The 13051-nt window shown below is 42.1% G+C and overlaps 1 protein-coding gene across 4 annotated transcripts in view; it reads left to right on the top strand.

The window, feature by feature from the left end:
• Nucleotides 1-13051, top strand: part of cdk12 (cyclin-dependent kinase 12) — a 32321-nt gene that overhangs the window by 7225 nt on the left and 12045 nt on the right. For 3 of the 4 annotated variants that reach the window (XM_042086365.1, XM_042086367.1, XM_042086366.1), the window contains exons 3-4: nucleotides 2966-3634; nucleotides 7592-7777. In XM_042086365.1, the coding sequence (XP_041942299.1) occupies nucleotides 2966-3634; nucleotides 7592-7777 (855 nt within the window). The remainder of the gene's footprint in view (nucleotides 1-2965; nucleotides 3635-7591; nucleotides 7778-13051) is intronic. The other variant, XM_042086368.1, reaches the window with a different exon arrangement.

The raw sequence follows: 13051 nt of genomic DNA, 5'->3' as shown, positions 1-13051 counted from the left end.
AAAGTGTTGCAACAGGGATGGTTTAGAGCTTGCTTGTTGGTATGTTAACTTTTTCGGGTATCTTGAATGAAAAAAATAAAATAAATAAATAATCTATTTGGGAAATGGATTGGAATTTGTATTTGTGAAAATGCCAGTACCCTGTTATTGAGAGCATTCTGCTGAGGAATCATTAACCTTGTCATTATGACCTCAGCCGAGGCTAAAATTTCTTGTAGGCTCTTTGTGCAATGAAGTCTTTTGGTGGGAATTTGTCGCCCCTTGAAATTGCCATGTGTTTTTATATCCACACGTGGTGTGTTTGCTCTTCATTGGACTGTGCACTGAACTGTGTGAGCTTTATGAGGGTTTAACAAGTCTGTGTTTAATCATTTGTCTGGTGGTCACAACCCCTGAAGGGGTGGGAGGGAATCCTTGGAATAAATTCCATTTTCTCTGGCAACAGGTGGACATGCATCTGTGTGGGTTATCTCAACAGTGATGCACACTCTTTATTCTTCGTTTTGCTTTTCAGCTTGAGAGGACAGACATTTTCATTTTTTTTATGAGCAATGCCACTATCCTGCTGTTGTTCCATGACCATGTAACAACTAGCTTCTGCCTCAAGCCCTGTAAGCAGTACACAAACCTGTTCTCAGATTAATCAATAGATTGAAGTATAGGCCCTAGGCTAAGTGGCCAAGACACTGAGACAGAAACTTTAAAAAGGGTTAAGGGCTGAACCGACCAGTATATGGCATTTTAATGGTCTATAATTAACACCAGCATTAATGTGTCATCACAGTATAGCCCAGGGGTCGAACTCCACTTTTTGCAGTGGCTGATGTGTATTTGATATGTTAGATCAATTCTGCATTAGGTAAATGTTGTGCTATAAAGGCCTGTTCCGAATTGTTTATACATCTGTATCGATATTGGCCCAGAATTTCACAATCATTGCATCCCTAGTTTGAGCTATTGCAATTTACTGGTTGGTTCATATGCAAATTGGCTAAATGTACTCTGGATCTAAATGAATGGACTCTAATTCTAAGGACATCACCAAGTTGTGACTAAATGGATAAGCTCAAAGAAAGACGGCACACTTGCACAGAACTTGCATCTTAAGATTTTTTTTGATGGTTTATTGGGTTTAGCCTGGAAAAAAACACTCATTCACGAAGTGGGATTCGTTTACAGCACTTGCATCGCAACGGGCACTAACTTTGAAATCATTGGTCCAGCCTTACCAATCACATACAGAGATTCCTAATGTTACTTCCTACTTCGCCTACACTTTACAAACTGACAATACAGCATCAGCAGTCAGGAAACAATGTATGTGGGTCAACCCTTTGCTGTAAATTAATTTCTGCAAGATACATTTTCCAACTGCTTTTTTTGATGTTTGCAGTAGGGGTGTCATGATTCTCCAAATCTTTGATTTAATTCACAAAGTCACGATTCGATTAGATTTTCAATGTTTTCTTAATATTACTATTAATGCATTTCTTATGTTATTTACATTTTTTGGCCTTTTCCTATTCTCTTTCGGGGGCTTTTATTTTGAAACCGCTCCAACTGCGAGGTTGTAAACGGAACAAATATTAAACATAGACGTGAACATAGTGAAATGAAACAACACGATGATAATTTGTTTCAGCACACTCCGAAGATACCTAACATTAGTGTTCATGGAATATGCATTTTATGCCTTGAAGTAGGCTAATTTTGGACTGAAACTAGATCTTTTCTTTTGCTAAGTAAGTTAGTGTTAATTGACGTGAAAACAACAAAATACTTCCACACCGGTGATTTCAGAGTTGATGCTGCAGTTTAACAAGTGTGTGTGTGTGTGTGTGTGTGTGTGTGTGTGTGTGTGTTTTTGTGTCTTGGCATACATGCTGGATGTGACATTGGGGGTGTGGCTACATCGTCGATTCTACCTTTGAGTTTGAAGTTCGAGATTGAGATGTAATTTCGATTGATTTCGACTTCGTGACACCCCTAGTTTGCAGGTGTTGCTGCTACCGTTTATCACAATAAGTTTCGATTTCATCTTCCCCTCTTCGCTTTTTTTCCTGACCTTTTTCTTGTTTTGGGGGAAACTGTTATGAACTATGGTGTTCCAGACTAGATATTCCTGAAAGATCTAGGTGGATGGGGCCAGGCTATATTGGGTTAGCTCCTAGGACTAATGGAGAGGACCTCAGTTGTTAATCCCATAGTTTAAGTGCTAGGAATTGCTTCAGCCTGTTTGAAGATGGATACAAGCAGAGGCATGAAGGAATATGAACTTGAATATGAAACTTTGAAAGCCAAGCTTTTAAAGTAACCAGTAGCCATCCACATTATGGTTGGTGAAATGCATTGTGTTACCACTGAGAAATGTAAAAATTCAGTTGAAAGACATCTGGCAGGCATTTTGGTATGAATAGCTCTGGCAAATGGCCTCTTATGTTCCCTTCATGCTTAGACAGGGGATTGTTTATTTTTTTTCTTCAATTTGACCAGGAGTAGTCATTATGTGAGCAATATCACCTGAACCTTATATTTCTAAGAAAGCTAAGGTTTAGATTAAGGTTAACTAAGGTTAGATTAAAATTGGATGAACACTTTTACATTGTTGACTTGTATGGAGTGGAATGTATCTTCTAACTAATGCTTGGGTTGGCTCCTCCATTTGTTGAGTAGTAGAATTCTTAAAAGTTCATTGACCTCTTCCCCTTGTATTGCTCCCCTTGCTTGTGGTCCTTAATGTGTTTTTATGTGCCGTCATATAGTCTTTGGATTAAGCAGTGTGATGGTGTGACCTTCAGGCAAATAAATAAAGCCTGAAACCCTTTGGTTTGGGGCTTTAGTACTTGACTGTACTACCTGCCACATCTCTTTTTAATTTATTTATTTTTTTGACCTTGATGAAATAATCTTGCCTCAAGTTATTATCAGTCACGTTTAACTTGTCCTTTTTCTCTCCTCCCTCCAGACGTTCCGCTCGTTCCCGGACGCGCTCACCTCCATACTCCTCCCGCCGCTCCTCCTCCCGCTCTCGCAGTAAGAAGCGCTCGTCAGCTGCAGCCAGCGGCACCCACAGTAGCCGGCCGACCAGCCGCTCCCCTTCCTCCTCGCGCCTGCCGATCGCCTCCAGCCTGGGGGCCGAGCTCAGCCGCCGCAAGAAGGAGCGACAGGCGGCCTCGCTTGCCGCCTCCCGTGGCTCGTCCCCCACCCGCCGGACCGCAACGCCCACAACACCCTCCTCCCGTCCCCGAGACCAGGAAATGGAGACGTTGGACAGGACGCCCAACCCAGTGGACAGGGCTATGTCCCAGCCTGCTGAGCCGCTGCCCCCTCCCCCTCCGGACGCTCCTGCTGATGTGTCTCTCGGGAAGGAGAATGCGGCTCCTCTCCCCCCTCTGCCCTCTCCTCCGCCTCCTCTCCCACTCACCTCTCCCCCGCCACTTCCTCTCACCTCACCCCCTCCTCTCCCGCCATCCCCAGCCACTTCCTCTATCACTGCTCTGGCAAAGTCCCGCCCCAGATCACCAGCCAATCAGAGCCACACGCGCAGCCCCGCCCACAAAGCTCTGCCAATGAAAACCTCCACATTGCCGCCACTCCCGCTGCCTCCAATGCTCCTGGGAGAGATCAGGGACAGGTAAGTGTATGGTTATGGTTATGATATCAGTGTTTCCCACAGAATTGGATTCAATTTGTGGCGGTAGCTGGGGGGGGTGGTATTAAGATCGTATAGGTCTAATTTAGTGCCTGTCACTTTATGACGTTTGAGGGAACCCCTGCAATTGTAACACAGTTGCTGATGTGTGGATGCAATTCATAACGTTTTCTACATAGTTAAAATAAAGGTTCGTACTTTTGAATTTTGGAAAACACTTTTCCATTTACATCGGGATTTTGCAAACATTCAGTGTCAGAGTCAATAAAATGAGCCCTTCAACGAAATTGACAAGCAGCTTAGAAGTAGGCTAAGCATACTAAATTCGACATCCAAACAGTATTTTAACGTTAGCTTTGAGATACTGCTTGATTTCATAACTTAACTTAGTTTAGTCTCTTCAATGTAGCCTACTATGCTGTGATAAGACCTTAGAGTTCACTTCAATGCAGCAGTTTTGAACAAATTTGCGCAGCATGGTCACGAGGCTAAGCGGATTTAGTAGCAATTTAGCCAGACGTCTTCTATGCAATGCTTCTATGTGGCAACAACAATCCTTCAACAATTGTGAATATTTTGTTAAATGCACATGCAGAGGAGGGGCAGCGGGCTACGAGAGAGAGCGGGGCGGGGCAAGGAAAGGCCGCGTGCGTAAAAAGCGCAGCTCAATGGCAATGCAAGGATTTGACCTTATATTTAATTTAAATTAAATTAAACATAGAATATTCATCTGTCGCGGCCGATTTTTATTTCGTGGCGCCCCGCCACAGATTAGTCAATGTATGGGAAACACTGGATATGCTCAGCTAATACAGAAGGTGTAATATCAAAAGGTGCAATGCACTCTAAAATCATTTCCTGATATGCAGTCATTAGTAAATGAATGCTTATAGTACTTTAAAATAACTGCTTCGAACTCATTTTGATGCAACACTGTCTTAGAATAAGGAGAGTGAAGTCTCTGACATTGCCGATACATTGCCCAGAATGCTTATTGTTGCGCTGTACAAGGTTGTGGTCGTGAGTAGGCGCAAGACGTTTTTGAGCAGTTTTGAGCAGAAACCTAGATACCTCATTGTCTGTAAAGTTCTATTGGGTGGAATATGTTAACACGGCCGCCGTATTGGAGTAGTCAACATGTGTAAACAAACATGTACAAAGTCTACTTTCCCTCATCACAGCTCTCTAACTAGCCAGTCTTAACACCATATTGATGTTTAACGTTCACTATTATTAACTGCCACCTACTTGTGAACTGATCAAACAATCCCCTGTTGTCTGTTCTGGAAGGATCTTTTGTTTGAACTCCATAGGCAGCACAGGTTTGAGGCATTACTCATTGACTTAGTTCATTGACTTGTTATCCCACTATCTGACAGATTCTAACTGTAACGCTACTGTATCAAAATCTCGAGCTTGACTTCTTCGATCTGGCAGCCACGTAGGCGTGTATCAGAATGTTGGAATGTGGTATCTAGGTTTCTATATCTATGTTTGTTACCCTCTTAGGCAGGGATCACACTGACCAGCGGCAAGCGGCAGGTTTCTTGTTGTCTATGGTTTGGCAGCGGAACGGTTGCAGCGCTAGTGTAACGCTAGTGTAACGTTACGCTTACCACTACCACTTCATTAATTCCAGTGTGATCCCCACCTTTGTGCTTTATTGGTATCTAGTGTCTAGAAAACTGAATTTGATAAACGAGCAGTTCGCTTGGCAAAACATATGCAAACATGAGGAAAGTTGTTATTTAGCTCAAGTTATCCTCCCGTTTTAATTACAACATTTATACTACATATACTTTAGGTAAGTAGGCTAAATCCTAATATTATTGGCAAGCTACTATATCAGTTTGTTCAGTAATGTCAAAGATCCTTGATTACTAACCAGATAGACCAACGCAATTCGTTTCTATGGGAGATAAACGGGACAGTTCCGGTCTGCATAAGTGGGTGTGTCACCTTACGTCACAAAATAAACTTTTTCTCTTATCAAGCAATAAGTGCAGATAAACATAATTGTGTGTACATGAATGATACCATGAATGATGCCAATGAATCACTCTTTCGGACATGGAATGAATAATTGAATTAGTCCGTGAACAAACTAGCTGGCTAGGGACTTTGCTCTAACTTAATATACTGTTGCAAGTTCACTTGAGTTAAAGTCCACTTTAACTAACGTCAGTAATGTTATTCAGCTAGTTGTAATATCAAAGAAATGACACTTCTCTGTTTAAAATGTTACCTTTAGCTGGCAGGCTAGCTAGCTCACTAGCAACCGGACAGTAACTGGCAGCTGCATGGTCTGATATAAAGTACATTTTTTTTCCAAATCCGAACACTAACAAATTACACCATCAGGCTTGAAATGATCAGAATCATGTCTGGATTATGACAAATGTTTCCAAAAAACCCTCAGCAACTCCAGGAACACACAATTTCACAGTTTATTGGTGAAATTCCACAAGTCTCCCATTAACATTAGTGCAGCGAGGGCTTACTCTTGTCTGCATAAAGCCCCCCCCCCCCCCCTGCAATAATCGAATGTGGAAGTTGTTGAATGTTTGCGCCTCTTGGTCCGCTTCAACCCTCTCTGGTAATGTTGTACACTGAAACTTTAATAGGATTCTTTTATGAAAATGTAAAAGTGTAATTTCCTTTTGGGTTGCTTATCTCTAAATGTTTGGGCAGTTATCTTGAAATGGGTCCAAACCAGTAATTTTACCCACTGAAACAAGACTTACCAACAGAATGTGGTCACAATAAAACGTAATGTAAATTGCGTTGAGCAAGTTAAGAAAGTCGCTGCAGAGAAGTGCAAATACATTTTTGTACCTCTTGCTCTTGTTTCATGGCACGTGGCGGAGAGGATGTTCTTGACTAGTAACTGTAGGCCTGTTTTGATCTCACGTCTTCTATTTAAATGAATTATTATTGTGGCAGCGGTGAATGGCCAGAGTGAGGATCCTGCTGGGTATTATGAGTCACCAGACCCACTGAAGTGAAGCCATTCACTTCTGTTGCTAGGAGTGGGTGGTATCGGGGGCTGCCTGTGGTTTACTCAGGAGCTCAGCTGGTGTTTGGTCTCATTTGTTTACCTGGGTTTAACAATGACTAAGCGGTGATCACGGAAAATGAGTTGCAGTGAACAGTAAACAGTCTTCAACTGTTTGTTTTAACAATTAGAAGAACGCCTCAAGGATGACTGAGAACTGTCTGACCGGTTACTGTGTGCAGGGGAGCGAAAGTCAACCTACCTGATCCTGTATGAACTTCCTCCATAGTTACAAAGACACCACTGCTTAGGCTATATGTTTACCATTGAAAGACAGAAGTGAAAATTGACTTTCATGCATTACATTTTGTTCTCTCAAACACAACCTCATGAGTCTTGAAAGCACTCCTATGTCCTGACTGCTTTCTTCCATTGATTTCCATATATTTGATGCAGCGCATCTTGAGGTGGATTATAGTGTTACAAGAGGAGAGTGCGGTCCGAAGCATAAGGTGTTTTCGCACTGGAGAGACTTCCTAGAACTTTTTTTATGCATTCGCACTGCATGGAACTCTGGATGATTATAGTTCCTCTGACCGCAATTCCTTTGGGGTATGGTCTTTTCCCTGCACATAGGAACCATGACTGACGTACTTGCATGTTGATTGGTCAAGCACAACTTTACCAAGCAGAAGTGCCATTTTTAAACTTAGTACAACCTTTTGATCTGAAAACACACAGAGAATAGGCGTGTTTGAAATGACATCAAAACGATTATTTCTTTACAGTCTGTTGCCATTCTGAGGTCATTTTTGGAACGTTTTAAATATAGCACCTTTAACACATCACACTGAAGTTGTGTCATGTCATAGAGGTGCTATGTGTGAGATTTTTAGTTGTTGAGACAGTCCTTAACGGCTGTCCCCGTGTCGTGTGTGCTGCAGCCCAAAGAAGAGCACGCCTCCGCAGCGTTCGTCGCGTCGGGAGAAGGAGCGGGAGACGCGGACGCGCTCCCTGCTCAGCGACCTGCCCCTGCCCCCTCCGCAGTCAGGAGGAGACTCCTCCCCTCCACCGTCGCCTCCGCAGCAAGTCCTCCCTCCTGTGCAGCCAACCTACAAGAAGAGACCAAAGTAAGTGGCCTGTCTTGTCTGTTGCATTGAGGTCTCTGATATATGACCCGGAGCAGGGACCTAAACGTATACATTGCAAACCATACTCTTAATTTGACATTTTTATTGGAGGAATAGCTAGTAGGGCTGCACATTTAACACAATTGCAATATGAACAGTTAATCATACACAGTTAATCTTGTCACATTTATGATTTGTATATTCATGTCATCCTCCTTGTGTGACAGACAGTGAGGCTCACCAATCAGGAGTGCTGTGCTTCTCATGCACTCGGCATGCTCACTAATCAGAAATGGCACAACTTGGACGTTTGGAATATTTGACTGAATCTTGACATTGACATTATCCGTCAGCAAATTTGCAATTAGATATTTCCCTAAATTGCGCAGCCCTAATAGCTAACCTAGGTAAACCCAGACAAATCTGTGAAAGCATTTGAATTTGCTCTACAGATCCGTCAGGCAATTCTTCAATTCACAGCCATTTCCAAAACCACTGAAAGCACAGGAACGATCACAACCGCTTATCTGGCATGGGGCGGGCTTTATACAATGACAGACAAGGGAGTACAGTTAGGAGCGCGGTTGAACGCAACCAGTGGCTTCACTTATGGCATCAGTATAAACAACATACTTGCATAATTTTTGGAATTGAGTGAACAACTGCATTTGCAACCTTTGTTTGCAAAAGATGTGGTTGCTGTACTTCTGCAAAGATTCATTAATTTACCAATTTGAGTATAAAGGCCAACACACACGGTAAGTGATGCGATGGCAATTTATGGCAGGCGACTGGCTGAATTAAATAGAATCTATTGAAGTAAATAGAGCAATGCACACAGCGTTGCAACGCTCTGTGGTAAAAAAAAACTCGGGGCCAAGTTCTCTAGGGCAAGGCCCCATCTTATACATTTTAGTTTCATCGTAGTAATACAAATCACATGGGTCCTTCTTACTTGAACATACAAAGGTCTTTTCCAGAACTTCTCTTACATGCAGAAATGCAACAATACATGGATACTTCTTGGACATAGCATGTGGTCCTCACACCAAGTCATGTAGCTACTCCAGGTAAATAAGATAATAGGTCAATACAATACATATACATTCTTCAGCATTTTCTTGTCATGGTATGCTCTCTCACAGGATATTCCTAATATTACTGCCTCAGGCAGAATACCCCTAACTCGTGACAAACGGCGTCGCATGACCCTTAACCCTTAAAGGAGTACCGTCACACCGGTGTGACGGGAATGTTGGGAAATTAACATTCTAAAGAATATCTGGGTTCATTGAATTCAACATAGAATTTTAGAACCTTCAATTGTTGCGGAACTTAGAATGTTCAAAAACCTACACCTTTAAGGGTTAAAGTCGTGACCTGGAGAGAGCAAATGACCAGACAAAGCAAAGTTGATGCGTAGAATCGAATATAACGAAAAAGCATACACATAATATATGAAAATGTAATGTTAATCATCTCTATGTAATACATGTAGATTAGTACTCACTTCTAATACATATAAACTTATTAGTAATCACTTCTATTGCATAAGATTTTGTTAGTGATCCACAATTTCTATCACGGCTCTAATCGACCTTTCTATTTTTGAAAGCAATTTTGATACGTCATAATAGAATTGCGTCATAATTCAGTGTCTTCACTGAATCGATGGGTTGCCACCTGTTCATGAGTTGGCGGTGGCAATCGATCACATCGCAAGTAGTGTGTGTAATAAAGCTATTCGACCTAACACAAGAATTCCACCATTCCGTTTGACTGTCGCATCGCCATGTTTGTTGGCCTTAACTTCACTGCTGGTTTTGCTCCTTGGAAATCAGAAGTGAACTAGGCATTCCCAGACCAACCTTTTTTAGAATCGATCTGGTGTTAGCCAGACTAAGGAAAAGTGGCACAGCAGTGCTATAATTGTGCCTTAGCTGATTTTATATATTCTTTGTGTTTCATTATGGTAGCCTGGTTAAAACCAGACTCATTCACTTTGGGAAAAGAGTTTGGTGACCTCATGATTTCAGATATGTTTCCAACACTAGCATGGTGACGGGCGTAGACTTTGCATTAACTTTGGTTAGGCGGGACCAATGATTTCAATCACATTGGTCAGAGATTCCTAACAGAGATTCCTTCTTTCTTCGTCTAAACTTTACAAACTGTCAATAAACAGCATTAGCAGTCAAGAAACAATGTATGTACAGTGTTTCCCCTAGAAATTTTTCCAGCAGCGGTGCTATTACTTGGGGGGGGGTTAATTTTTTTTTTTTATATCATACCTTCGTGTTTCTTTTGTGGACATTTTCAGCTTTCTTTTACATTATTGGTTAAAAATGATAGAAGAAAAATGAAATGGCACAACCCAGAAAAAGATTATTTACAATTTATTTAAATTTGTCTTAATGGCAAAGGCCACACCCAATCTGCGAGCACTTAATTTGTCTGGGCTTTTCAAAGAACATCTCTAAGGCTCTTTGGTAATTGAATTGAATTGTTGGGGGGCCATTAATGCTGACACGCATGCACGTAGCCAGATGCTCTCCTTGTAGTCTATTTCTCAGTCCCAAAACAACAAACCCACGTATAAAAAAGTAAATACTCACTTTTCTTCTACATCACTCCCACAGTTACCATACAACTCACTCACAATTAACTCGAAAAGGACCTAGGCTACTTGATTGAAGTGCGACCGTTCGTCTCACCGTCAAGAGAACGCTGAAGTTATGAGAACACGTCTTTCTGATAAGAGAATGTAGGCTCCTATGTCTAATGCCGCAAACGTAGAAAAGGTCTATTTGTGATAGCCTATTATAGCTAAGTGGACAGAATTTAGGCTATACGTATATGCCAACATATGCTCATATTTCCTTTAACTATCAGAAAGTTTAAACAGGCCTAGACTGTGTTCGCCTAGCTTTCCCATGCAAACATTACATGTAGCCCTACGCTAACGTTACAAGTCTAGGCTACAATTAACGTTAAGACCATACACCTTGTAGCACATTGGTTTACTCTATTGCATGACTTACGTTTTAATAATTTGTCGTTGAATGTTGATGGAGGCTCATCTTTGGGAAATCAGCTCTCTGGATAAAATTGTCAGCCGGAGCAAGAGTTCTCAGAGTTGACGACACCGGACATAAATCCAATCAGCAGAAAGAACCGCATCACAACAGTAGGCTAAATCACAACAAACTTTTTTCCCCCCATGTTAAATTCATTTCGGTAATCATGAATTGGTTTCTTTTATTTGATGTAGGCTAGGAGAGGAGGATGCATGTTTCACATTAGTGTCAATGTGTCAAAGCAGGCTTTGGATCAGAGGAATTGCTCAAGCTTAACATATGGCATAGGCTTCAAGCGAATTCACGGCATACAAACAGCTTCGTGATGAAATATAACTAATATCATTTTTTATTGTCACCAGGCCTATAAGTAGGCTATTTATTGTGTAACCTACAAGTGAACGATGACACCATAGGCTACACTGTGGCGGAGCAAGACCCCATCAGTCGGATAGCTAAACAATGTAACCGTGTTCAGAACGTAGGCTAGCCATATGGGCTGCAGACTTGTCTTTGGGCTTGTAATCACCTGATACATCATGCCGCATATATGTCCTGAATAATGAGAGGCTAAGTGCGGATTTGATGCACTTAACTTACTCAAGACTTTCAGAAAACAATTTCGAGATGACGTTGGCCGTTGTGCTTTTACAGTGTGTTAAGTGAATCTCGTGATATTATGTTGCAGCGGCGCTGAAAATCCAGCGGCGGCGCTGCGCCGCTGTTAAATACACTGTAGGGGAAACACTGATGTAGGCCTACGTGTGCTGTAAATAAATGTACACATTCTTCCTACTGCAATTTTTAATGTTGGCAGGCGTTGCTACTAACATTTACCACAGCCACTTTTTTTTCTTTTCTTTTCGATTTCAAAACTATATGGTCATCCCCTCTCGGCCAGTCTTCTGTGGACCGATGGAAACGCTAATGAATTATGGTGTTCCAGACTATTATCTCCCTGAAAGGAGATCTAGGAGTGTGTGGCCAGCTTATCATTGTGGGCTAGGAGGGCGTGGCTAGGCTATCATTATGGGCTTCAATCATTGACTTTCACTTTTGGTGGTACTGTGTATCAGAGTTGCTTGTTGCTGTTCATCATAAATGTCTGTTTTGTCTGGTGAGTGAGTTTGATGTCAGTGAAAAGGAGTATAATCTACACAGCAGTCGGTGAACTTTTGTAACATTAGACTCACTTGCTGTTGGTAAAAATTGCCTTTACCAGTTTAGGAAGACTGCCAAACATCTTTCCCATGTCTAAATGCTACAGCATCCATTATTTGCGTGTATTGCATCATCTTTGCATGCCCAATGTGTGTGTTTGCTTGTATTTCAGTAACTTGAGGGCAGCCGTGGCCTACTGGTTAGCACTTCGGACTGAAGTGCTCTTGAGCAAGGCACCTAACCCCTCACTGCTCCCCGAGCGCCGCTGTTGTAGCAGGCAGCTCACTGCGTCGGGATTAGTGTGTGCTTCACCTCACTGTGTGTTCACTGTGTGCTGAGTGTGTTTCACTAATTCACGGATTGGGATAAATGCACTAGACTAAATTTCCCTCACGGGATCAAAAGAGTAGGAGCAGGATGTAATTGTTTTCTGATGGTGATTAGGGGCCTAACATGATGACCTTAGCATCCCATGGCTGCATCTAAACCACACCACCACAACTAGAGGTTGACCGATTGATGGGTCGGTCCCTTAATCGGGATAATTTTAAATAAGTGGCATCGGCCGATTGCCTGGGCATATTAAGCCGAATAACAGCCAGGCGCATCTGCGGACAGCCCGTTGTTGTGCAACGCAGCAGCAGCTCCTTGGTCAGACACACAGAGCTTCTGTTCTTAGTAATGATGGCCAAGAATACTTGACGTTCAAAAGTGTGATTATACTTTACAAGAGTTGATGCTGACAATGCTTGTCATACGTGCAAAAAATTGTTTGTGTGTGAGCCAGGAAACGCAAGCAGTTTGTTGTGACATCTAGCTTAAAGGTTGTTAAATGTGTCCTACAAAAGCCTCTGACGTTTCCGCTAGTGTCCCTCAGCATAGCAGCGATGAGCAGCAGGCTGTGTAAGGAGTAAATATAGTTATTTTTTTTGCGATCACCTAAACTATGGCCATTTGGCTTATAACCGTGTCTGTCAACAAACATAAACATAAAACATGTTTGAGGACAGTTTGAGCCCTGTACTATTACTATGAA

The sequence above is a fragment of the Alosa sapidissima genome, chromosome 3, assembly GCF_018492685.1.
Source record: "Alosa sapidissima isolate fAloSap1 chromosome 3, fAloSap1.pri, whole genome shotgun sequence".
NCBI lineage: Eukaryota > Metazoa > Chordata > Actinopteri > Clupeiformes > Clupeidae > Alosa > Alosa sapidissima.
This window is presented reverse-complemented; position numbering and strand designations above follow the sequence as displayed.